This window comes from Pinus tabuliformis, chromosome 3_1 (assembly GCF_031772625.1).
Source record: "Pinus tabuliformis cultivar Carrire ecotype Pingquan chromosome 3_1, CPIR1, whole genome shotgun sequence".
Lineage (NCBI taxonomy): Eukaryota > Viridiplantae > Streptophyta > Pinopsida > Pinales > Pinaceae > Pinus > Pinus tabuliformis.
Genome location: NC_142301.1, coordinates 153,877,089 through 153,902,998, shown reverse-complemented (window position 1 = coordinate 153,902,998; position 25,910 = coordinate 153,877,089). Strand labels below are relative to the sequence as shown.

Sequence of the window (25,910 nt, the reverse complement as noted above, 5' to 3'; positions counted from 1 at the left end):
TAGAAGTATACAAATATACTTGTCCAATGTCTATGCTTTAACCATTCACCTTAAGATGTTTTTACGATATAATTTCCTAAGTCTATTTAATATCTTCATTATCATAAAAACCAACCTATATCCATCTTAACTCCACATCTACCACTCTTAGGGGGATGAAATCTATTTATCCCTCTGAACACTTCGTAGACCCAGAATTAAGATGGATCTAAGATGATAGAATTTCCCCTTTAAATAGTCTATGCTCACATGAATACCATGGTATTACCATGGGTCAATACCATGGGTTATCATAAAACTGGAGCTTAAAAATTACTATTAGTAATTTATAAAAATTAATAAAACTAATAGTTGATTTTTATTTTATTTTTTATTTTAACCAAGCTAAAATGTTTAACATACATTAAATTATAGCATCCATTTTTACTCTTGATCCGATCAAATATTTTTTCACTCTATGCTAGTTTGCATATCACAATATTTGATACCTCTCGGGGGTTAGTAGATCCAGAGTAAAGATGGATCTATGCTAGTTTAATTACCCCATTTAAATAGGCTACATTCCAGGTGAATACCATGGGTCAATACCATGTGCCATTTTGGTGAATACCATGGGTCAATACCATGTGCCATTTTTATTTTTATGAATACTAATATTAGGGTTAATAATGTTTTTTTGCATGGTATTAATAACAATCTAGTCCATGGTATTTGTCCCATAGTATTTTGCCCATAGGTTTCACCTAAATATAACGCATTTTTTGAGTGTTCGTAAATATAAGGTGACTTATGGAGTAAATATAAAAAAATGTTTTATTTGTTTACCATACCTCTCGTTTATTTATATTTTTATTAATTTACCATACCTCTTTTACAAATATGGTATTTGGCCCATAGGATTCACTTAAATAAAACCTCTTTCTTAAGCCTTCATAAATAGAACGAGCATTATGGACTAAATATAAAAAGAGGTTTTATTTATTTACCATGCGTCTAGTTTATTTATATTTTTATTTATTTACCATACCTCCACTTTACTTATGTTTTTATTTGTCATGTAATAAGGTGACTTATGGAGTAAATATAAAAAATGTTTTATTTATTTACCATACCTCTCATTTATTTATATTTTTATTAATTTACCATACCTCTTTTATAAATATGGTATTTGGGCCTTTAGCCCATAGGATTCACTTAAATAAAACCTATTCTTGAAAATGGGCGAACAAATTCACTTACATAAAACCTATTCTTGAAAATGGGCGAACGAATTCACTTACATAAAACCTATTCTTGAAAATGGGCAAATGGAAGGTTGTAACTCTTAATTTCAAGGGCTAAATTTACCTTTTTTACCCTCTCCCTTAAAATAAGGTGGGCTATTTGAGGTGATTTGTAAAAATGTACTATGATACAAAATATTCGCCCACTAAAAATTTAAAACCCCTTAATTTCACCAAAGGGCGAACATTCGCCCCTAAAATTTTCTATGGTTTGACTACAGCTCGATGTCTCCCCACTTCTGGTCAGGTGGCGTGTGAGCACTCATGGCACAGTCATCATCTGTTTCCACTTCCTTCTCTGCCCTTGCTGGTGCTGCCTTGGTCTCAGAAGCCTCTCCTTTTCTCTTCTTCCTCGGACACTGGCTCACATTGTGACCTAGTTCCCCACATTTGAAGCATTTGACCTTGGAGAGGTCCTTCTTTTTCCGTTTCTTTTGCTTTCCCTCAGATGCTAGGGCAACATCCTCCTCTTCCTCCTTGATTCTGACCTCCTTGCTGTTGCTTCCCACCTTGCTTAGCCTTCTGATCTCTTCTTGGCGAAGATCCGCCCACATTTCCTCCCAATCTGGAAGGGTCGCCCTGCCCAGTATGCTTTGGACAAACACCTCCTAGTCTTCTGAGACTGCGTTCAGGTCTGTTCTCACCACCAATTCTTGATCCGGCGTGGCCCCTATGGAAGTCAGCTTATCTCAGATCTCCTTCAATCGACTGAGGAAGATGTTGATCTGTTCTCCCTTCTGCATCTGGTATGACCGCAACTGATTTTCTTGTAGCATCTTCCTCTGCACGGAAGTATGCTGATACAACTTCTTTAGGGCCTCCCACTTCTCATTTGCCGTATTCTTCTTGGTAATGTGTGGTACTACATGGTCCTTGACCCCATCAAGGATGATGCTCTTGGCCCTTGCCATTGCATCTTCGTACTTATCGTTATCAGCCGGGTTAACTGGGACTACTATTGTCCTCAAGGCGAAGTGCTTGAGACGGTTCCTATCTAGAACGGATAAGATTCTAGCCTTCCTGACTATGAAGTTTGAGGCTCCATCCAGTTTGTCCTGGTCTCTTATCTCGTTCGCTGCCATCTCGCTACTCCTCTACTTCCCTTCTGGAAGTTCTCAGTGTGACTCCCTTTGAGCCTCGATTTCCCTCCTGGAAACCCCTCTGCCAATGTTGAGATGCCCCTACTCCGATCCTCAGTGCAGCTGCACCACTGATTCGAATTTCTTGGCTAGAAATCTTCGGTAGTCCTCCTTGGTCTTGCCTTGTTTGGTACTGTTCTGACTACAGTACCCCACCAGCTTCACTCTGCAACTTACCCACAGCCTCCTAAGCCCCAACAACCTGAAGGTTAAAGCTTCTAGGCTCTGTTCAATCCCGACACTAGCGAAATCCGCACCTCCTAGCCATGGGTGTCAATCCTTCCTGACTGAGAAAGATGACTGGGCACTACTTAGATCGAGTCTGCTCCCTTCTGTCACTGCACTGATCCTCTTCCCAACTCAATCTTGATGACGCAGGCGCTGCGTCACCCCTTCCTTGCTGCTTCTCTACTAGGAACAACTTCTGTCACTCAGGACCACTGTTTTCTACTGTTGCTGCTCTGCTCGGCTGATGTCCTTAGTTCTCCTGTGATCTGCAACCACCCTCTGATACCATGTTGGAATTTCTAAGTCTAACTGTTAGAAACCTTTCATGTACTTTTCTGATTTATTTTTGCCTACTTGTTCTGATTAATTAACAAGTTATTTACCATGTAAATACTGAAAATAAATACAAGTACATGCTCAACACATTACAAATCATCAACTGAAGGAAACAAAACACAAGTGACATTGTTGTTTTTGGACCAATGTCCCCGGATAAACCCAATGCAGGAAAGTTAGTGCAGCTATCTAAGGGTTTTATTATTATGCAGTTTATGAATACAATGTGGGTGCCAAAACTGGCTCACCCAACAGAGAATAATCTCAGCAGCAGTACCTCTCTACTCGGAAGCAGATATTCTGGCTGAAACCCTGGATAAACACTCCGACAGCGCCCAACTGCAATCTGCCCAACGAAAACCCCAGCGTCGGCCTCTAGGGATTGCGTCAACCCTTCCTGGCCCGACGTTAGCCCAATAACCCCTGCGTCAACCTTTGGAGGCACTGCGTCAACCTCTAGAGCCTCTGTGTCACCCACGCTGGCTCTCTGAGGCATTGCGCAGCTCCTAGCTGCCTTTGCATGGACCATAGCTAGCTCTGCGTGGCCTCTGGCTGGCTCTGTGTCCCTCTCTCTCAGCTTCTGTGCTGATTCTACCATACCCTCTCTGCCTCTTTGCTTTTATATTCACTGCCCCTCAGTTGCAACTCTGATCACTCTTCCGACTTCCTTAACAAACCCTTCCCTAGAGAATAGAAATCTTGATCAATCGGTGTGTTCTCCATGTGACCCTCAAGCCTCCTCTTATACTTTTCTCGTTTACAGTTCAACGACCGAGATTAAGTCCCTAATCAACGGCTAAGATTAACTCTGGCTTGATCCATGGCTTTTGGACCCTTCTAACATAGTGTTATATTAATTCACATTAATATTTTATTTCCCTAAGTTTGGACTTAGGGACTCCAAAAAATATTAATTATTTTAATATCTCCCAAACTGTTTAGAATTTGCCCAAACCATTTCTGGGTATTGGAGATCTCATGTGCTTTAGCCTCTCCACCGATTTTCGTGGCTAGAGCACATCCGATGCTACCCAAAATCAACACTTCCCTGAAGACCAATGATGAGGTCTTCTGGCGATTCCAAGAGTTTAAGGCTCTTGTGGAGAACCAGACAAGGAGGTAGACCAAGGTGTTGAGATTAGACAATGTGGTTGAGTACACTTCTGCGAAGATGAGGGATTTTTGTGGGAGTGTTGGAATCAAGAGGGAGTTCATTGTGCCTTATAACCCTCAGCAGAATGGGTGGCAGAGAGGAAGAACAGGACCATTATAGGTGTAGCGAGAGCCATGTTGCATGATCGGATTTTATCTTTCTTCTTGTGGGTTGAGGCATGTAGCATTGTCGTTTATTTGCAGAACACGAGCCCATACAAAGTCTTGGGGAGAAAGACTCCTGAGGAGATATATACTGACAAGAAGCCGGAAGTTGGGCACATCAGGATATTTGCGTGCCTTACATATTCACATGTCCCTGAGGAGAAGAGGACGAAGTTGGAACCCACTGCAGAGAGGGGTACCCTACTGGGTTACAATGAGACCATCAGAGCCTACCACATATATCTTGTTTACAAAGATTTTTCGGTGAAGATCACATGAAATATCATTTGATCAAATGATGTTTCATGTGATCTTCGCTGAAAAATCTTTTGTAAACTTGATATGGATCACAGAAGCCTAAACTCTACCACATATATCTTCCTGCACAGATGAAGATTGTCCTGAGGAAGGATGTGACATTTGAAGAGGAGAGGGCTTTGAGGAGGTCTCAGGAGTTTGATCAGGTAGAGTAGTAAGCTCCTCAATAGGGGGCCACACCACAGGTTTCAGGTGCATCAGGTGGTACATCAGGATCAAGAGGTTCACCTTCTTTAGGGTTGACAGGTTCACAGGGCACAGTTTTGCCTAGTACCGGATCACCTGGTGCAGGTTCATCAAGCACGGTATCTCAAAGTTCAGGATCTCCCTTGGTTATTTCAGATCCTTCCTCGCCAAGAGGAGAGGCACCAGATGAGGATTTTCCCATACCACCATAGGCGACTACTGCAGGGAAGAGGAAGCCAAGATGGCTTCGAGAGGGCTTCAGAAGACCCTGAATGAGGCTCAGGTGGTAGTGGGGAGACCCAAGTGGTCAGTGAGGGAGAGCATACCACCAGAGAGATTGGGTGGCTTTGTGGTAGATGTTGTGGAGACAAAGCCAACTAGTTTTGAGGAGGCCGCTAGACAACAGATCTGGAGGGATGCCATGGTGGAAGAGTGTGCCTCTATCATGAAGAATGATGTCTGGGAGGTAGTGCCACGTCTTGATGGGAAGTCAATGGTGATTTCTAGGTGGCTCTACAAGGTCAAACATGCTAAGGATGGTAGCGTTGAGAAGTTCAAAGCTCAATTTGTGGTGCGGGGGTTCTCGCAGGTAGAGGGAGTTGACTAATGAGGAGACCTTTGCACCAGCGGCTTGTTATACTTCCATTAGAGCAGTGATATCTATAACAGCTGAGATGGGTTGGCGGATTCACCATATGGATGTGAAAGTTGCCTTTCTTAATGGTGTTATACAGGAGGAGTTGTACATTGAGCAACCTGAGGGATTTGAGTTGCATGGGAGAGAGTCTGATGTGTGTAGGCTGAAGAAGGCCTTATATGGACTGAAGAAAGCACGAAGGGCATGGTACGAGTGGATAGATGCCTACTTGCAGCAGATGGGTTTCTAGAAGAGTGATGTAGATCCAAAACTATACTTTATCCTGGTAGGTGACAATCCACTCATTCTGGTACTGTATGTAGATGACTGTTTATTTCAGGGGAGGATAGTTTCATCCAACACTGCAAGAGAGATCTTGCTTCAGAGTTTGATATGATTGATTTGGGGCTGATGCATTACTTTTTGGGGTTGGAGGTCTGATAGGAGGATGGGCACATCTTTGTGGGCTAGACCAGGTATGCTGGTGATATCTTGAGGAGATTCCGTATGGATGTTTGTAGGCTTATGGCTACTCCTATGATCACCAACTGGAAGACGATGCATGATGCTGATTCCGAGTTGTTGGATCCCACTTTATGTTGTCAGCGGATCGGGTCATTGATGTATCTAGTCAACATTAGACTGGATATTTGTTTTGCATTCAACACATTGAGTCAGTTTATGATGGAGCCTAGGAGAGTACATGGGGTGGCTGCAAAACATGTTTTGAGGTACTTATAGGGCACAGTGGATTATGGTTTGGACTATGTCAGATGTGATGGGGTCAGATTGATTGGTTGCACGGACTCAGATTGGGCTGGCAGTGTCAGTGATCGAAAGAGCACTTCCGAATGTTGTTTCTCATTAGGCTCAACAGTTGTGTCATGGTTCAATAGGAAATAGAAGTCAGTGGCATTGAGCAACGCAGAGGCAGAGTATATGACAACTAGTCAGGCAGGGTGCGAGGCATTATGGCTTCGCAAGATGCTTCATGGATTATTTGGTTAGATGCTGAGACAAACTACGATTTAATGTGACAATCAGAGTTGTATTAAACTCTTTGAGAATCTAGTATTTCACGATTGGTCAAAGCATATAGAGATCATATACCACTTCATTAGAGACTGGGCTCAGAGAGGGGCAATGAAGCTTGAGTATATATCCACTGACGAGCAAGTAGCATTCATTCTCACCAAGTCTTTGCCAAGAGGAAAGCATGTTTTCTTCAGAGACATGATGGGAGTGGTGAACAACACCTTCCTCAGTAAGAGGGATTGTTGTAAATAGTACCAACGAGAGGTGTTACTAGGCACTTGTCCCTTTTAGCTTAGTAGACACATTAATTACTTTTGCCTTGGTGACATTTATGAGTTATGTTAATGTCATGGGTGGAAAAGGTACTTAAAAGTGTTGTACCATGTATTTTTTCTAATATTAAAGTCACTTGTACTTTATAAAGTGACTTTGTGTAAAGTACATAGTGTACTTTTCTAATATTAAAGTGAGTTGAAAACTTACTTTATGACAAAAATAGAAAAAGGTACATAACTTGACAAAGGTACTAGGAGACTTTTAAGTAATGGGGCCAATTTGTGAGGGGGGTCAATTGAGAGAGTTAATCTCAACCACACATCTTGAGATTTGGAGATTAAATCTCATCCATTGGATCCTACGTTTAGGTATTCAATCTTTTCTAAAAAGACAAAAGGGAAAAATGGAGGCTCATTTTTCACTTCACTTTGAGAGAGAGATGAGGAGAAGAGGAGAGGAAGACTTCATGGAGGAGGAGAGAGTTTGTAGCTAGAAGAGGGCTTGAATTCCAAGGAGAAGGAGGCAGCTACAACAACACAAAAATCGAGGAGGAAGGCAGCCATAGGAGGCATGAAATTCAAGGCAGAGAGGCCCGAATTTTGAGGGCAGGCTGCACGATTTTTGAGGAGATAGCAGCATGAATTTTGAGGGTTCTTGGGCACGAAATTCGAGGATATTCAGCTATTGATTGGCCTAAAATTTGGGGCACGAATTTCGGGGCAATGCAGGAATCGAGGCACTGTTTGGCACAAATTTCGAGGCACAACAATCACCTTTAGGCACAATTTTCGAGGCATCTTCAGCACATAAATTGAAGCTGAGTTTTGCACAGAAATCAAGGCAGATTTGGCACTGATTTTGAGGCAGAAATTTCTGGGCATAAAAATTGTGGAAATCTGAAAAATTCAATGGGCACAAATTTCCAGATTTGCATTTAATGCTTCAACTGCTAAGGGAGATAAGTACTGTGATTATTTTATGTACTTAGACTAATTTTCTCAAGCAATAAAATCCTCCTTTGAAGACCGGTTTTCCCCAAGAGGTTGTGGGGTTTTTCCGGGGTCACCTTGACCAAAAACTAGTGTCTCACATGTGAATGCTTGCAAAAATTTTGTGTTAATTTTCAGCGGATAGGAAAATGAAAAATGGTAGAAGTACTCTTTGAATGTTTACAATTAATGCATATTGAAATTTGTATCAACATGACAAAACATGTGAGTTGGGCCTAAACAAACACATGCAAACTTGTAAATTGGGTTAAGGGTGCAGAGCATAATTTATCTACATGTTGAATACAGACTGTAACACTATTTTACTAGTTTCGAGAGTTTGAGACTAGCTCTAATACCAGATTTAGTGCCCAATAAATTTTACAATTAACCATATAGTAAATATTAACCTGATTTTACTGAATTAATGCCTAATTTTACAATTAGTTGGAAATTGTGCTGTTACAGAGAAATTTAAATTTAGATACTTACCTGAAAATCTCATTTGGGGCCGATTCCCATTGTTTTTGCTCCCAATTTGCTACGAAACCAACCGTTTCCTCCCAGTCTATTTGGGAACAACCTATCCGGTTCCCAGATCCAGAAGACTCCGTGTTTGAGGTCTTCTGGCCCCCGTGCCCAAAACCCTAAGAACAATTGCTCAAGTTTCTCACTATTTGTGACTCTCTTGGTAATTCCTCCTACATCTGTGAGACCAGAAAATAAGAATTGTGTCCTTCATGCCCTCCTCGGTCTCCTTATATTCCCTTCGATGTCCATTGTCTCCAAATTTATCACCGCCTTCCATTCCTCTGTTGTCGGTCTCCTCCTTTCTAGAATCCCCTTCCTTTGTTTAGAGACAGTTGTATTTATTAAATGTAATGGAGCGTTTGGATATAGTTATTTATTTAGTTTATGAATTATCATTATCTTGTTTTATTTAATTTATATTTTAATTAAATTACTTTATTTATGAGTTAAATAAATCATTTTATTTAAAAGTTAATAAATTACTTTATTTAAATAAATCACTTTATTTACTTTAATTAAGTTAAATTATAAATTAAATACATTTAATTCATAATCCATTGTATTTATCCTTTTTTGTTTCATGCATGAATTATATATATAATGGTGGTATACCTATCAGGGACCCTACTCGATATATTCATTATATTCTAGTGAATTAGGAATTTACTTCGATAATCAATTCATTATCTTAAACTTAGACAGTTTCCAATGTTAGCCAGTATGTGTACTAGTGTAGTACATGCGATACATGCATATGTAGCTATCATATGAATGTCTCATATGCATGCTAATATTTCTATGTTCCCTATAACTCTAGGTGGATCATTACAACGACCCTCTTCTAAGGCTTGGACCAACCTTTACTTATTTGGAACAAACCCTTCCACAACTTGAACAGATCCCTCGGTAGCCATCTCCACTACATAACAAAACTTGGCCTCACTTAGACAAAATATTCCCAAAGATAGAAATCCTTCTCTTCTTAGGCTGCGACTTTCCTCTTGAGATTTGTGGCTTCCTTTAGGCCTGGTCTTTCTCTCACAAGATGAATCTTGCTCAAGTGAAGTCACATCTCATTGTTCCTTAGGCCGACTTCAATCACTGCTCTTCTAACAAGCCTTTGATACCATGTTGAATTTTCTACAAAGATGCACTGTCGAAAACAATCTTCTGATCTGATAATTACTACCTAATGTTCTTCAATTAATTTATGTCATGCCACTTATATCATTGAGCAATTATACACAGAAAATCTCAACAATGATGCAACGAAAACGGTAAGATCATAAAGAGACAGCCATGCACAATAGAGATAACAAATTTTCCTCGGGAAACCTAAACTTGGGAGAAAACCCAACCCAACAACTTTTGTTCTAGGAGAAACTATTCTTCAGCAAGGTCTACAATTCCAAATAGTCTAGAAATCTTTGCCAAAAAATCCAAGTCCAAACTTCAGTCAAATTCGTCCTCCATCTGCTCCCATGTGTGGCTGTTATATAAGAGAGATGATGATGAGAGAATGATCAAATGAAGTGTCACATCACGTATATATATACAAGTCGATTGGGTGTATTTACCCCAAGGGACATGTCCCTTCATGAGCTGGGCCAACTTGTCCTTTTTGAGCCTACATGAAGCCCAATAAAAAATGGAATTTTAATTTTAATTTTCATAAATCTTCTAGGCCGACTTAGAAGGCCTCTTGGCATGCAGGAATATCTCTCGGTGCTACACAAAAATCAACATTTCGTCCACACATGCGGGCATTTATGACATCTTTTCTTATGTTTTTGAGTTCTGTAATTCGATGTTGGTGACTTTGATTGTTGAACTCCTCCGTCATGGTCCAAGCAAAAATGTACACTCCACTCAAGCAAAATCACTGATTAGTCATGTTAAGCTTTTTCTATCTTATTTTAATGCTTAAAGGGTGATATTGATGAGGAAGATCCCAACATAGGCTATGATTTTGATGTTATGCAGCTATTTGTTGTAGCATAACTTTTTTGGATTCTAGAGGCCATTTGGAGTGTCTTTGTTGATGTATTTTGATTCAAAGATGGATTACACTCGACGCTATTTTCGTTATATGCACTCTAACTTGCTATATACGTGAGAAACTTTTCATATTTGTGTATAATGGTTTGGATTCATATGGATGCACATGAATTATATGTTTTTTTTTTAAATTTGAATATTTTATGTAATTTTGATTGACTGATTTTTGGTCCAGTTCTTTTCAAAATTTGAATATTTTATGTAGTTTTTTGTTGGCTTATCTTTTGGTCCGGTTCTGATAACATTGTTGAGGATGCTGTGACGATTTTCCATCAAGCAAATAAGGGAAAATGAGTTGTTTTCATTGTCATGATTCATCTGACATACATTTATTTATTTTTTTGATGTGATTTTGTCTCATTCTGTCAGATTTTGACTCGGGACAAATATCATATATTTCAGTATCGATACATGATCTACCACTTAGACATCTTATAGATCTTATATATAAATTTTATTTTCATATCTATGTATCAATGCATATTTTTGATGTTGATGTTGCTTTAGATGTAAAAAATTGAAAAAATGATCATTTTTTGTGTTTCCTGATAATTTCCAATATTTCCATGATATTGTCAACAATTTAAATTTCAGATCCCCATCATAAAATTGCTGATAATGATAAATGTGACATTGGTCTCTGAATCTGAACTAAGATCATATCACTAAACCATCCTGTCCCAAGTCTGGAAGCCACCTTTGACCTCATGAAAGCTAGCTTTGGTAGTAAACTCTGAACAGCAGCCTGATGAAGTGAGTTGGCTCTTAACTATCCCGTTTGCAGAGGAGGAAATATGGGGTTTAATAGGGCTTAACACTTTTCCCTATTTTGGTCTTTCGTAAATGTTAATGCAAATTTCAGTTTTCTAAAAATGGAATGAACATCATATTCTTGATGTATCTTTAGTATTATAGGCAAGATTCATAGAATGGAGTGATGAAATAGGTTTCTTGTGATTGGGATTGGTGATTATTTGATCTGTGGCTATATTTTATTTTGTGGTCAAGCTGGCGCTTTGTTAAAGGACTTTGTGGATTTAAGTAAACTCTTCTTTAGCAGCAGCTTGATCAAGGATGGAAGATTTTTCTAACTCAAATTCACAAAAAGAAAAGAAAGAACAGAAGGAAGAAAACACGAAAATCTAAAGTTCTCTGTTCTTTCCCATTTGAAATAAAAATTAGCGTGTTTCATGCTAGCAGAAATTTGAAATGTGCAATTTTGTGGAGGATTTGATATACAAGTGAAGCTGTATTTGATATTGGCTAACTTACATGCCTTTCAAGTGTGAAACAGAGATCCTGTTTGATCAGAATGAAGACATGATAAACCCTGCAGAAGTTGGAATGAAGAACTCACCATGCTTCTATGAAGTACTTGCTGAGCATTTTATCCAAATGCCAGAAAATGGAAACCTTGTTCTCCGTTTGATTGTCCAACTTTGGAGCCAGTCCTTTGCATCACAGATATTTTCTCTTCTTTTCTACAAGTGGGTATGTACATGATTTCTGGTAAAAACATGTTTCATTTATTGGTTAAACTCAGTTTCTTTATCCACGTCATTTTTCATTTTCTTGTTTTTGAAGCTACATTTCCTTTTTGAGGCCTTGTATTCTTCTGTTACCAGTTTATTTGTTGTCTTGTGCTATGATGTAAATCTTATGGACTCAGAAATCTGTTTTTGAGCTTGTAAAAGGTTTTTGAAACTGTGTTAGTTTGTTTGAAATTCTGTACTAAAACTGACTTATAGAGGAGAGATTGTTTAGCAATCTGATGATTGAGATATTTGATGCAAAGAGTCGAAGGAAGAACACAATTTATTTAAATGTGCACAGAATCTTAGGATCTTATAAACAGGAAACCTCTACCATGTCATAGCTCTTCACCCTGTATCTACAATCAAAAGTCAAGAGCATGCTGTTCAGTTTGCGAGTATTTTGGTCACTCTGAGTTGTTCTCCGAGGAAGATGCTGATGCTATTGAAGGAGGGTACATGAGTGTTGGATGGGACTGTTACTGCAAAATCTAGCAGCCTAGTGCAAAGCTTCACTAGGCACTCTAGGCCTAAGGCAACAACAAGATCAGCCACCACTGTCACCTAATAGCGCTCCCCATTTGTTGTTGGATATGATTCCCACAAGGGAGGCTTTCCTGGCAAGACTTAGAGGTTAGATGACCTAGAAATTCTAAGCCAAATGGCTCTCCAAGGAGCTTGCTAATTTATACACCCTAGAAAGGTCTCCAATAATGAAAGGCTTGGGGAGAGAGAGAGAGAGAGAGATGATGGATTGAAGGAAACTACTGGCTAAGCCTAGGAGGTCGAGATAAGTACTATACATTTTCAAGTTAACTTTCCCACTAGTCACCATCAATTTATTGATTGCTGTTGTAAATTAGGGTTTTAGAAGAATGCACCTTTTACAGTATGCAAAACATTACAACACCGATTTGAAATATCCTATTAAGGATGTTATCAATAATAGGTCCAAGGCTATTGAAGGGGTAAACAAGAGGTAGTTGAACACTATGTTTTTAATGGCTGAAAACAACACATAAACAACAAACACACCCTAGACGTCAGCCCTAAAATTGTTGATTTTTTGTATCATGGGGAGGTATTCCTGCTTTGCTAAAGGGCCTCCAAGTATGCCTAGAAAATTTATGTAAAATTTAATTTTTGAAAAGTCAAGTTGGCCTGCCCAGTGAAGGGACGTGTCCCTTGGGGTGTCACACCCATTTCAACAAGTATACATATTATATATGATGTCTCATTTTTCTTGACCAATGAAGAAGCAAAATCTGGTCTGATCTTTCTGAGGTTTATCTTCTCCTTCGCTGCATGTGTGAGGAGAAAGATGACGAGTTGACTAGCGTTGACTGGACTGTTTGATCTCAATTTTGACCATAACAGACTAAGTTTGATTGAACTGCAACTGACTATAGTGTCACAGGCCGTTGACCGCAGGGTCATAGGCCGTTGACTGCAGGGTTGCAGGCCGTTGACCACAGAGCCATAGGGCATTGACCATGGGGTTGTAGGCCATTCGCCACAGACTTTGACTGCAGAATTTGACCAGTTTGGCCGCAGACTATGTCACAAGGTTTGTCGAACTTTAACCTTGAGGTTCGAATTTTGGCGAACCTTAAAAAAATTGAGGTTCGACAAACCTTATCGAACCTCATAGCCATTGACCAAGTCCAAAGATCAAAACTCATAACTTCATGTTACAACTCAAGCTTGTAATTTATCCTTGCAGTTTCCATTCCATGATAGCATTTTTGATGTTCGTTGACATTGATTTCTTACTATTTTATCCTATAATTCATTATATATATATATATATATATATATATATATACATGAACCTTATGGCAAACCTCATCAAAAAATACGAACTCAAACCGAACCTAATCATTGCCGAACCCGAACTCGAACCTAAACCATGTGACATTGGCCGTAGAATTCAAAAGTGATTTGTGACAGAATTGACTATGGTTGACTAGTATTTACTTGAATTATTGGCACAAATTTCTAGATAAAATTAGTGATTTTGTAAACCTTGCTGAAGAATAATTTCTCCTAGAAAAAAGTTGATGGCTTTTTTTTTCCCAAGGTTGGGTTTCCTAGGGTAAATTTTTTGTGTCTACTATGCATGGTTTTCTTTCTATGATCTTTATTGTTTTCACTGCATTTACTGTTGATATTTTCTGAAGTGTAATTGGTCAATGATATTAGTGGCAATAGAAATACTGTGTGAAAATCATTAGGAAGTAATTATTTGGAAGAAAATAAAATTCTACTATGTATCTAGTAGAAACTCAACTAAAATTAGGGGTGAAAAGTGCATAAAATGATAGATTTTTCCATTTTAACATTAATAGATGCAATGCCTAATTTTAGGACAATAATGTATATGTAAATTTAAGCTATGAAATGCAGATTTAACCAAACCCTAACCCTAGTTTATAATAAAATATAAGAAAATAGAAAATTTGGTTTGATCGACACAAATGTTGAGATTTGGTAGCTTGGGAGGTACTCCAAGCCCTAGGGTTCGAGGTTTGGAGGTTGGAGTGCCACAAAAGTGCTTTGTGGGCTTCGAACTCAAGCTTGGGGTTTTGTACCCATCGATGTGGGGCCAAAACCATGAGGAGATTTTGACATTTGATGATTTGAGATGATAGAGGATACTTAGAGAAGCAACGACCGACGAAAATGATCCAAATTGGAGTTCTAGAAGTTGAGATATGAATTTTTCTATGTGTCTGTGGGTTAACTTGTCAAGGAGAGTAGGTCGGCTAGGGCTAGTTTAGCCCTCTTGATAGTTCGTAGAAGCCACATGTGAAGGATATAAACAGAGGAGAGTTGTGAGGTTGTTTCCACACATCCAAGCACAACATTCACAAGAGCATATCCTCTAAAAAAGGCCGCAAACATGGAGCTTCAGTGAAGAGGAAAAGAGAGATGATTTGGGCTTCTTTTCTTGACTGTTGGGCAGATCCAAGAGGACCCAGGAAGCTGAGACTTTGGAGAGTATTCTAGGCTGGTCTGAGCGAGTTTTAGGTGTGGTTGTGTTCTGATTTGGAGACCGTAGATCCCGTGGTAGTTGCAGACCTAGATCAAGGTCTGTAGGGGCAGATTGAAGGGGCTGAAAGGCCTAAAATCCAAGCACAACTTAGCCAAAGGAGCAACAAATAGGAGCATCTTGCCAAGTGAAGGAAACAACAACTGTAGAGAAGGTCTAGAGGCAAGGAAGTAGGGCTAACGTGGATTGATATTAGCCCTAATTGGATTGCTGACTTTGCAGCAAAGACACAACAACTCATGAGGTATGTTGAATTTTTGCTAGATGGATGTAGGGTCTAGTGTGGACAGTAATGTGTACATCCTCGAAGTAAGGTACATCAGCAGTTGCTTATGTGTCATGACAAGAAGGGAAGCAAGAAGTTGCCTCTTGAGTTGGTGTGATTTGCTGTCCTAGTAAAGAGGACAATTTGGTTGGTTTTGTTTGGACACTTGTGCATTGTTGGAGGGCAGCGTGAGAGTGAACCAAGTTGGCCCTAAGTGCAGTGACCTAAGGACTTTAGGCCTGGCAGAAGTGTCAAAGTTGGAGCAGCCTAAAGAAAAACTTGTGGAGGGTTGTGGAGACCTGCTTCAAGCCCTAAGGAACAAGTCTCTTGAAGGACTAAGTTATTGTTAGAAGTGGCAGAAGAAGAGCTCACAGGTCTGATAATCCAAGAGTAGTTTGGACTCTGGAGCCCTAGACTTGCCTTGTGGAGAAGGACATCTACAACAGAAGTTGGGCAATTCTCCATGCTCTAAATTCATTGTTGGAGAAGGACAATTAACAATGATAGTGGGAAGCCCTCCGACCCTAATTGTGTCTTCATCGGGCAGCACAGTAAGGCACTAGTGGGAAGAAAGTCCCAAAAGATCTAAGGAGCAACAGTGGGAAGTTGAGAGTTGTTCACAAACAAAGTTGTGAACAACTCGACAGGAGTCTTGATGTGTTGATGAATTGAAGGACTAACAATCAATTAGAGAGCAGGTGAAGCCGAGTTCAGTGACCTAATGGAGTTGGTCCATTGATAGAGGTAGATTGGAGTTGCTATAGATCGGGAGCCGAAGGATTGAGCAAATGTGTTTAGGACACGTGGATTTAAAAGGCTGAGGAGCACCACATCAACAAGTAGGTCAAGGTTGTCTTGTCAAGGTAGATTGGTGGTCATCACGACAGACACCAAGCCCTAGTTGTTGTTGTCTTGTAACAATGGATGTATGAGGGCCATTATCCTTCGTACGAGAGCCATAGACTGTTGTATTATCAGTTTGGTTAATATAACGAAGTTGGGTTGTATGAATTTGTAAAAAGTTGTATATATTTTATGCACTAGTAGATTTATTGTTGTATATTATCCCTCTGTGCAAAGTAGTCTTGTTGTGATACTTGGATTGGTAGTGGTAGTGATGTAAGATTCTATCCTAGATTCCAGTGTCGTGTAAAAATCAACATGGTATCAATAGCTACTTTGAAGGGCCAGTGAATCAGAGTGTGGACAGTGAAGTAGCTCAAAGGGAGTTGTGGTTGTCTAAATCATGGAGCAGAGGGTTCAGCTGAAGACATGGAGATGTGGTCTCGATAGGCTACATGGTGAGATGTGTTGGGAGTTCTGGTGAATTGGTGGTGAACCTGGTGCACTACAGTATGTTATGTGTCTATTTGTAGATCGTGGACTTCCTATGTCTTGTCATGGATCGTTGGGACAACTCAAGGATCACTTTGACATGGAGGAGATTGGTTTGATCGAGATTGCTTCATGTGATGGACTTCAGATTGGCAGGCTAGTTGTTAGCTCCCTATACTGCTAGTGTAACCCATTATTGTTATTAGTACAACCCCCTTATTATATTGTTGTGCCCATGTAGTCCCCATATTGTTATTATTGTGCACCATAGAAGCCCAATATTGTTATTATTGTGCCCTTACATTATTATTGTTATGTCGGCTCTGATTATATTATGACCCCTTAGACTCCTATATATAGAAAGGAGGTCTTGTCATTTGTATCATCAAAGAATCATTCATTTGTGTAATGTAAAGGAGGTTGTCCCCTCGAAGAGGCTGAATTCTAAGGTGTTTATCTATCTTTTCTATCTTTTTGTGAGCTGGTTTCATAACATTTGGTATCAGAGCTTTGGATTCTAGGGTTTCACTACTCCAAACAGGTCATCGTGGCATTTGCGCAATAACTTTTTTTCTGCGACATTTCAGATGCTAAAAAAAAAAACCCATTTGGGCCGAAATCGTTCTAAACCTCGGGTCTGAATTTTAGAGCTTTTTGCGCTATATTTGTGGAGATATGATCTGAGGAAGTTGGCCTTTTTGTAGACTCCCGAATTACATTCCAAACAAGTGACCTAGGGAAAATCTTCATAACTTTTGTTTTGAGCATTAGACTAAAATTTTGTAAGAAGTTACAGAAAGAGGACGCACTGTAGTTTTCTGTGTATATTTTTTAGATCCGAAGGTCAAAACAGTGACATGTGGCATTTCATACAAGTTTTCTCTTCTGAAAAGGTATATAATCAGGTCATCTTGGGAGATTGCACATAACTCTTTCTTGGAGAATCTAAATTTGATCAGACTGGTGGCACTAGAAAGAGGACAGAGGGCTACTACAGGTTGCAATTTCAGAACTTAAAGATCCGAAAGTACAGAGTTACAGTCGTTTCAAGATCGAGCTCCTAAAATCAAGAAAAAACGAGATGAGGAAGTTTGATGGCAAGGATCCGGTAAATTGGATACTACAGATGGAGAAATATTTTGATCTACATGGGGTACCACTATTACAAAAGGTATGTATTGCATTTTCATATTTAGAGCAAAATCAATTTTTATGGTATAAAGGGCTTTGTTCTCGTAAACAACTTGTTACGTGGTCAATTTTCACGTAGGAAATTATAGCACATTATGAGAATACAAAGAGCAACACCTTCTTTAGAGCAACACCACAACAATTGAAAGAAAAAAGAGAAAAAAGGCTTTGTTACAAAGTTGAAAGAAAAATTATGGCAACAAGGAATTCTACCCCTCACAACTATAAAGATGGAAGTGTTGTTTCTCCTAGCCTTCCACAACTTATAAGGGTTACACCACAACAATTGGAAGAAAAAAGAGAAAAAGGACTTTGTTACAATTGTGATAGCAAATGCACTAAAGGTCATAAGTGTGCTGAGAAGAAATTATTTTACATAGAGTATGAAGAGGAGGAAGAAAAGGATCAAGAAACATCAAAAGAAGAGGATATACGAGAGGACCCAACCCCAGAGAAAGAAGAATTGAATCTGACCATATCTTGTAAAGCATTGGCAAGAAGTACCACTCTTCAAACTCTCAAGATAGAAGGACATATCAAGAAGAAAAAGGTTCAAGAAGTGAAAGATCACATCAAGAAAGAAGAAATGAATCCAACCATATCTTGTAATGCATTGGCCGGAATTACCACTCCTCAAACTATCCAGATAGAAGGACATATCAAGAAAAAAATGTTCAAGAAGTGAAAGATCACATTGAGCATCAAGAAATGAATCTGACCATATCTTGTAAAGCATTGGAAGAAATTACCACTCCTCAAACTCTCAAGATAGAAGGACATATCAAGAAGAAAAAGGTTTAAGCAGTGAAAGATCACATCAAGCATCAACAACAAGTTCTCCAACTTTTAAAGGATAACGCCACTTTGGTGCAAAATCGAATGAAACAACATGTAGATCAACATCGTAGTGAAAAATGTTTTGATGTAGGTGATTGGGTATTTTTACTGCTACATCTCAAGCAAGCTATTTATGAGAAGGAAATGTTGGCAATACTACATGTACTTAAGAAATGGCCCTTACCGAATGGGAAGACACTTCAAGGTAAAAATGGATCATGATAGTCTTAAATACTTTTTAGAACAACTATTATTTTTAGAAGAACAGAAAAAATGGGTCACAAATATGTTGGGTTATGACTTTGACATCATCTATAGAAAAGGGAAGCAAAATTTTGTTGCAGATGCACTCTCAAGAAAGGATTAGGATGTGGAAGCATTGTTTTGTGTTATTTCTATTATCCAACTAGATTGGTTAAACGAAGCAAGGGATGAATGGAAGAAGGATGAAGAAGTATGGCCACTCATTCAAAAGTTGCAGAAGATCCCAATTCAAACAATATTGCCAGAACTTGAAGAGGAAGGAAAAATCATATTGGAACCTAGAGCATTCACAGAAACAAGAACCCGACAGTGAAGAAATCGATCAATTTCAGAGTATCTCATCAAGTGGAAGACTTACCCGCTGAAGATTCCACATGGGAGGACAAGAATTCTGTATAGAAGCGTCAAGAACTACTCAAGCGTTGAGGACAACACTTTTTGAAGGAGAGGGGCATGTTAGCTCCCTATACTACTAGTGTAACCCATTATTGTTTTTAGTACAACCCCCTTATTATATTGTTGTGCCCATGTAGTCCCCATATTGTTATTATTGTGCACCATAGAAGCCCACTATTGTTATTATTGTGCCCTTACATTATTATTGTTATGTCGGCTCTGATTATATTATGACCCCTTAGACTCCTATATATAGAAAGGAGGTCTTGTCATTTGTATCATCAAAGAATCATTCATTTGTGTAACATAAAGGAGGTTGCCCCCTCGAAGAGGCTGAATTCTAAGGCGTTGATCTATCTTTTCTATCTTTTTGTGAGCTGGTTTCATAACACTAGTGTCTTCATCGAATCGTAATGTTACATATCTGAGATTGGAGGGATGTGTAGGTGTTTTTTTTGATCTAGGAGGATGAGTGCTTGCAGGACTGGGTTGTGGTGATGATAGTCTGTGTTTGACTGCAACTCAGACTGACCTTGTAGGACACGAGATCAGTGACAGGTTGAGCCAGTGGAGATCGTGTAGACTCAGAGGGAGTCTAACTTTAGAGGGAGCAACCCTATGGAAGTGTTGAGGTCTTCAAGTTCAGATGAGATGAGGCAGAGGCACTACTGAGATTGCAGGGTTCATTCTACAGAGTATGCTGCAGTGATGGATGCTAGATGGGCTAGTGTCGCCAGAGATGATGTTGATGGAGAACTTCCTAGTGTTGGAAGCACCTCCCTCGCTAAGAGGGAGTGTTGAGATTTGGTAGCTTGGGAGGTACTCTAAGCCCTAGAGTTTGGAGTTTGGAGGTTGGAGCACCCCAATAGTGCTTTGTGGGCTTGGAACCTAAGCTTGGGATTTTGTACCCATTGGTGTGGGGCCAAAACCATGAGGATATTTTGACATTTGATGATTTGAGATGATAGAGGATCCTTAGAGAAGCAACGGGCAGTGAAAATGATCCAAATCGGAGGTCTAGAAGTTGAGATATGAATTTTTCTGTGGTTGTGGGTTAACTAGTCAAGGAGAGTAGGTCAGTTAGGGCTAGTTTAGCCCTCTTGACAATTCGTAGAAGCCACATGAGAAAGATATAAATAGAGGAGAGTTGTGAGGTCATTTCCACACATCCAAGCGCAATATTCACAAGAGCATATCCTTTGAAATAGGTCGCAAACTTGGAGCTTCAGCGAAGAGGAAAAGAGAGACAGTTTGGGCTTCTTTTCTTGACTATTGGGCAGATCCAAGAGGGTGCAGGAGGTCGAGACTTTGGAGAGTATTCTGGGTTGGTTTGAGCGAGTTTTAGGTGTGGTTTAGTTCTGATTTGGAGGCTGTAGATCCTATGGTAGTTGCAGACTAGACTGAGGTTTGTAGTGGAAGATTGAAGGGGACAAAAGGCCTAAAATCCAAGCACAGGTAAGCCAAAAGAGCAACGAATAAGAGCAACTTTCCAAGTGAAGAAAACCACAATTGTAGAGAAGGTTTGAGGCAAGGAAATAGGGCTAACGTGGACTGATATTAACCCTAACCAGATTACTGACTTTGCATCAAAGACAAAACAACTAATGAGGTATGTTGAATTGTTGCTAGTGGATGTAAGGTCCAGTGTGGACAGTAATGTGTACATCCTAGAAGTAGGTTACGTCAGTAGTGGCTTATGTGTCATGACAAGAAGAGCAACAGGAGGTTGCCTCTGGAGTTGATGTGATTTGTAGGTGGATGGTGTCCTAGTAAAGGACAGTTTGGCTGGTTTTTTTTGTACACTTGTGGACTATTGGAGGGCAGCGTGAGAGTGGACCAAGTTGGCCCTAAGTTTAGTGACCTAAGAAGGACTTTAGGCCTGCTAGAATTGGTAGAGTTGGAGCAGCCTAAAGAACAACTTGTGGAGGGTTGTAGAGGCTTGCTTCAAGCCCTAAGGAACACGTATCTTGAAGAACTAAGGGATTGTTAGAAGTGGCATAATAAGATCTCACAGGTTTGATCAGCTAAGTAGTTTGGAGCCCTAGACTTGCCTTGTGGAGAAGGACATCTACAACAGAAGTTGGGCAATCCTCCATGCCCTCCGACCCTAAGTGTGTCTTCATTGGGCAACACAGGAAGGCACTAGTGGGAAGAAAGTCCCAAAAGAGTTGAAGAGCAATAGTGGGCAATTGAGAGTTGTTCACAAATGGAGTTGAGAACAACTCGACAAGTGTCTCGATGTGTTGATGCGTTGAAGGACTAACGATCAACTAGAGAGTAGGTGAAGCCGAGTTCAATGACTTTTTGGAGCTGGTCCATTGATATAGGCATATTGGAGTTACTGCAGATCGAGAGTCGAAGGATCGAGAATATGTGTTCTGGACATATGGAATGAAGGCCGAGGGGCGCCACATCAACAAGTAGGTCAAACTTGTCTTGTTCAGGGTAGATTGGTGGTCATCACGACAGAGACCAAGCCCTAGTTGTTGTTGTCTTGTATCAGTGGATATATGAGGACCATTATCCATGGTACAAGAGCCCTTGTATCTAGATTTTGTTGTATAATCAGTTTGATTAATATCACGAAGTTGGGTGGTTGTATAAATTTGTAAAAGTTGTATATATTTTGTGCACTAGTAGATTTACTGCTGTATATTATTCCACTGTGCACAGTAGTCTTGTTGTGATACTTGGATTGGTAGTGTCAGTGATTTAAGATTCTATCCTAGACTCTAGTATCGTGGAAAAAACAACAATAAAGACTCGTTCCTTTAATTAATTGGGCAATGGAGTCAAGCAGATGAGGTCAAAGGAAGAGGACCTTGGATAGAGAGAGGAGAGAGGGTTTGCTTTTCTACTAAATCCTAGCAACTTTTGATTAGTATATTTAAGGTCAAGGAATGCAATAGAGATCCCTTGATGGATACTTAATGACCAATTTTGCATACGAAGAGACAAGAGTTCATAAATGATATAACATTTGTTAATATGGCATAAGATAAACCCTAATTCCAACATTTATAGCAAAATGGAAAAAAATTAGCATTAAAGTTACACTGTTCATCCAAACATCACTTCTTCAATTCAAGAAAGTCTGTCCATGCAAAACATATTCTCCCTAAGAAAATTCACTACCCTAATGAGCCATTGTGTCCAAGAGAAAAAACTTTTTAATCTGATAATTACTTCCAATGATTTCTTAATTAATCCTTTTTATGTCACATTCATCATTAAGCAAATATACATAGAAAATCTCAACTGTAAAAAATAGTAACAATAGGATCATGAAGAGACAACCAACCACAAGAGACAAAATTTTATCTTGGGAAAACCCTAAAAAGAGAAAAACTCCACAATTTTTTTAGAGAAATTGTCCAAGTCTACAAAAGATACAGTCTAATTTTTCTAGTCAAATATAGTCAAACAGAATAGTAAACAAACCCAGGTCAAATAGAGTTATTTTTGGCCTCGTGTAACAGCTGGTCAACTCAGGTCAAATAGGTTGAATTTTGGCCCCTTGCACCTCCCATATAATTTCAGTCTGCTGCTCATAAAACATCAGAAAAGTTCGGTCTGTGACCCACACGTGTGAAGTCAATAGAAGTCAAAACAAAGATGAAATAGGCTCGATCATTGCTGGATAGACTTGGTCAAACCTCAGGCTTCTTCTCTCTCTCCTTCATAAGGATGAACAGAAAATCAAATGATTGAGTGATCCAATTTTTTTTTTCCAAGTGAGGAGGACAAATGGTAATATATAGTGGATGAATGAGCCCAAATTGGTGTCGTTATTAGTTTCTGTAGCATCGGATGTGTCCTAGCCATGAAATTTGGTGAAGAGGCTAGAATACATGAGATCTCCAAAACCCAGAAGTCGTTTCTGGAAATTCCACTTAGAGATGACTTAATTAGATTGTTAACCTATTTTTTAATGTTTCCTAAGTCTAAACTTAGGAAAACTGGTTAATTAATCATAATTAATTAAGTCAAGGTGAGAATTCTCTATAAACTAACATGGATCGATCCAGAAATGATTTGAGCCATCGATTAAGATGCATAATTAATTAAGTCAAGGTGAGAATTCTCTATAAACTCACATGGATCAATCCAGAAACGATCTGAGCCATCGATTAAGATTTAATCTTGGCCGTTGGAGTCCGAACAGGAAGATATAAGAAGGGATCAATGCGGTGATGGAGAACACACTTCAACAGTTCAATTTCCTTGGCCAATCGATTTCTAGAGAGTAGCAGCAACAATTGCCGGAGAGCCAGAGATCGAAGCAGAGACAGTGAGGTTGGAGGAAGTTTTCCAGATCAAGTGAGTGCATTTGCAGGGAGGCTGAGATTTCTCGAGGAGGCTGCACAAAGTCTCAAGAAGGCAGTTCGATTTGTTGAGAGGGGAAGACGCCTTCAGTTCTAGAGGTTGGGAAGGGGTCCTAAAGTCTCGGAGAAGAACTTTCCTAGCCAACAGTAGGCAAGACGACTTGATTATCAGACGATTCGGGTAGCAACAACGTCAGGTATCTTCAGGTTGACGTAGGCCCTGCGCAGGTTTTGTTGGACGACTTGCTTTTCAATGACTGTCGAGAGCTGGAATTGCCCATAGTGAGGGTAAATTTCCCTCTAGTATTTTTGCCAGTATTTTCTTTGCAGGATAGCCAGATTACGACATCTAGATTATTGTACTAAGAATTTCTCACTGCTGCATAATAATAAAACCCTCAGTTGCTGCACCGGTTTTCGTGCATTGGGTTTTTTCGGGGACAATTGTCCAAAAGCAACTGTGCAAATTTTGTGTGTGAGTGTGTGCTAGATTTTCTTAGATTCCAGCGTTATTTTTCTTTTGTAGTGTATTTGTGAAAATCACAGTGTGAATTATTTGATATTTGCCGTAGCAAACTGCAAATAAATTGTTAAATAAGTTAACAATTAGGAAAATAATTTCTAGTTGCTACTATAGATGAAATTTTCACATGGTATTAGAGCGTGAGTGATTAGCCGAGAAGCTCAAAAGCGAAGGAGAGAATTTCATTGTTCAGAACAAGCAACAGGTCGAAATTCCTAGAGGCTGTGTAGTTCACTGACAGGTAGGCCGAATTGCTGGGGCAAAAATTTAATTTTCAGTTGCAGGGTTACAAAAAAGTCGAGTTGCCTGGGATAGTGATTCTAGCAGTTCGAGGGAGCAACAACATATCAAATTTTCCTTGAGCAAATTTCTGGTTGGACGTAAAGGGTTTGCAACAACAAAATCAACATCAGGTGGTAGAGAAAAACACACAATAGAAGGGAAAATTATCCAATTTTTCCAGTTGCAAATTCGCAGTAGCAGCTAGCAGACCTGTGCATTCCCGAAAGGAGTGCGAGTAGCAGAGAAACAACTGAGCAGGGGGAAAGAGGGAGTTTTCGACAGATTTAGAGATGGCCATAGTTGGGTTCAGAGATCGGGATAGGTTGGAGGGAGCCTCCGACTATGTCATCTGGCAGGCTAGGATGTCCTTTCTTCTAGATGAATATGGCCTGAAAACCTACGTGGACAATGTGGTAGCAGTTCCCCAGGATGCAGATCAACTAAAGGAGTACAGGAAGGAAATGGTGAAGGTGAAGCGAATGATTTTGGATGGAGTCCGTCCGAGATCATATAGTCGCATATTTCTGGCAAGAATACTGCCAGGGAAATGTGGGTAGCTCTCATACTATATCAGAGTTCTTCCAAGCAACGGAAGATGTTTCTCCAAGAGAAGCTCAAAACCACCAGGATGCAGAAGGGTGAAGGTATAGATCCCTTCCTCACTCGGATTCAGGAAGTCAGAGATCAACTAGCAGCCGTTGGGGAGGTGCCCCAACCTACAAAGCTTGTACGATTGACACTAAATAGTGTTTAAGAGGATTGACAAGTGTTTGTTCAAGGCATTTTGGGCAGAGACACTTTGCCTAGTTGGGACAGAATGTGGGCCGATCTGTAACAGGAGGAGTTGAGGTGAGCTCCAGAAAAAAGTACCATCAACGGTAGCAATAGTGATCCAGGTGGATATTGGTGGCCACCCGCTAATTCCACTTAGATCCCCTCTAGTGCTTCTTACAGTTTTTTTCAGTTTCCTTAATTATAACACAGTTTACTATTTTTAGCAGTTTTTCGGGTCCTAAACTTCCGGAGCCGTTTTGAAGCCCTAAACGACGTTTTTTGGGAAATCTACCGCCAGCGATTTTTTTGATAAAAATCGTCTTTTCCGCCGTAGTCCTCGGAGAGATCTTTCCAACGGGCTATCATGCACGTCAAACGGAGATAGTACGACCAATTTGCGACCCCGGGAAGTTGATGTACCAACTTACCCAAAAACGGGGCCCACAATTTGGCGTTTCATCTTCTAGGGTTAGGTTTTGGAATGTGAAGGGTTTTCCATTGTTTCTCAACAATAAATAGGCCTCCGAGCCTCATTGTAAGATAGTTCAAAGGCATGTAGCCACCACATCTCTTCTCAGAGATAAGCTACCGTCGCCCTAGCTGGTTTATTTCCATTTCTGTTTGTAAGCATATTTTAGTATTTTACAGTAATGAATTGAGGAAATATTTCCGCTGCATATCTGTCTTTATGGTTATCTCTGTATTTTATTGCGTTCCTGTTTAAATCCACCAGGATGCAGAAGGGTGAAGGTATAGATCCCTTCCTCACTCGGATTCAGGAAGTCAGAGATCAACTAGCAG

The 25,910-nt window shown here is 39.7% G+C and overlaps 1 protein-coding gene across 4 annotated transcripts in view; it reads left to right on the top strand.

Annotated features, from left to right (window-relative positions):
* LOC149186251 (K-stimulated pyrophosphate-energized sodium pump protein) overlaps nt 1-25,910 on the top strand; it is a 306,281-nt gene that overhangs the window by 180,043 nt on the left and 100,328 nt on the right. For all 4 annotated transcript variants that reach the window (XM_089410937.1, XM_089410936.1, XM_089410938.1 and 1 more), the window contains one exon: nt 11,628-11,824. In XM_089410937.1, coding sequence (XP_089267063.1) covers nt 11,628-11,824 — 197 coding nt within the window. The remainder of the gene's footprint in view (nt 1-11,627; nt 11,825-25,910) is intronic.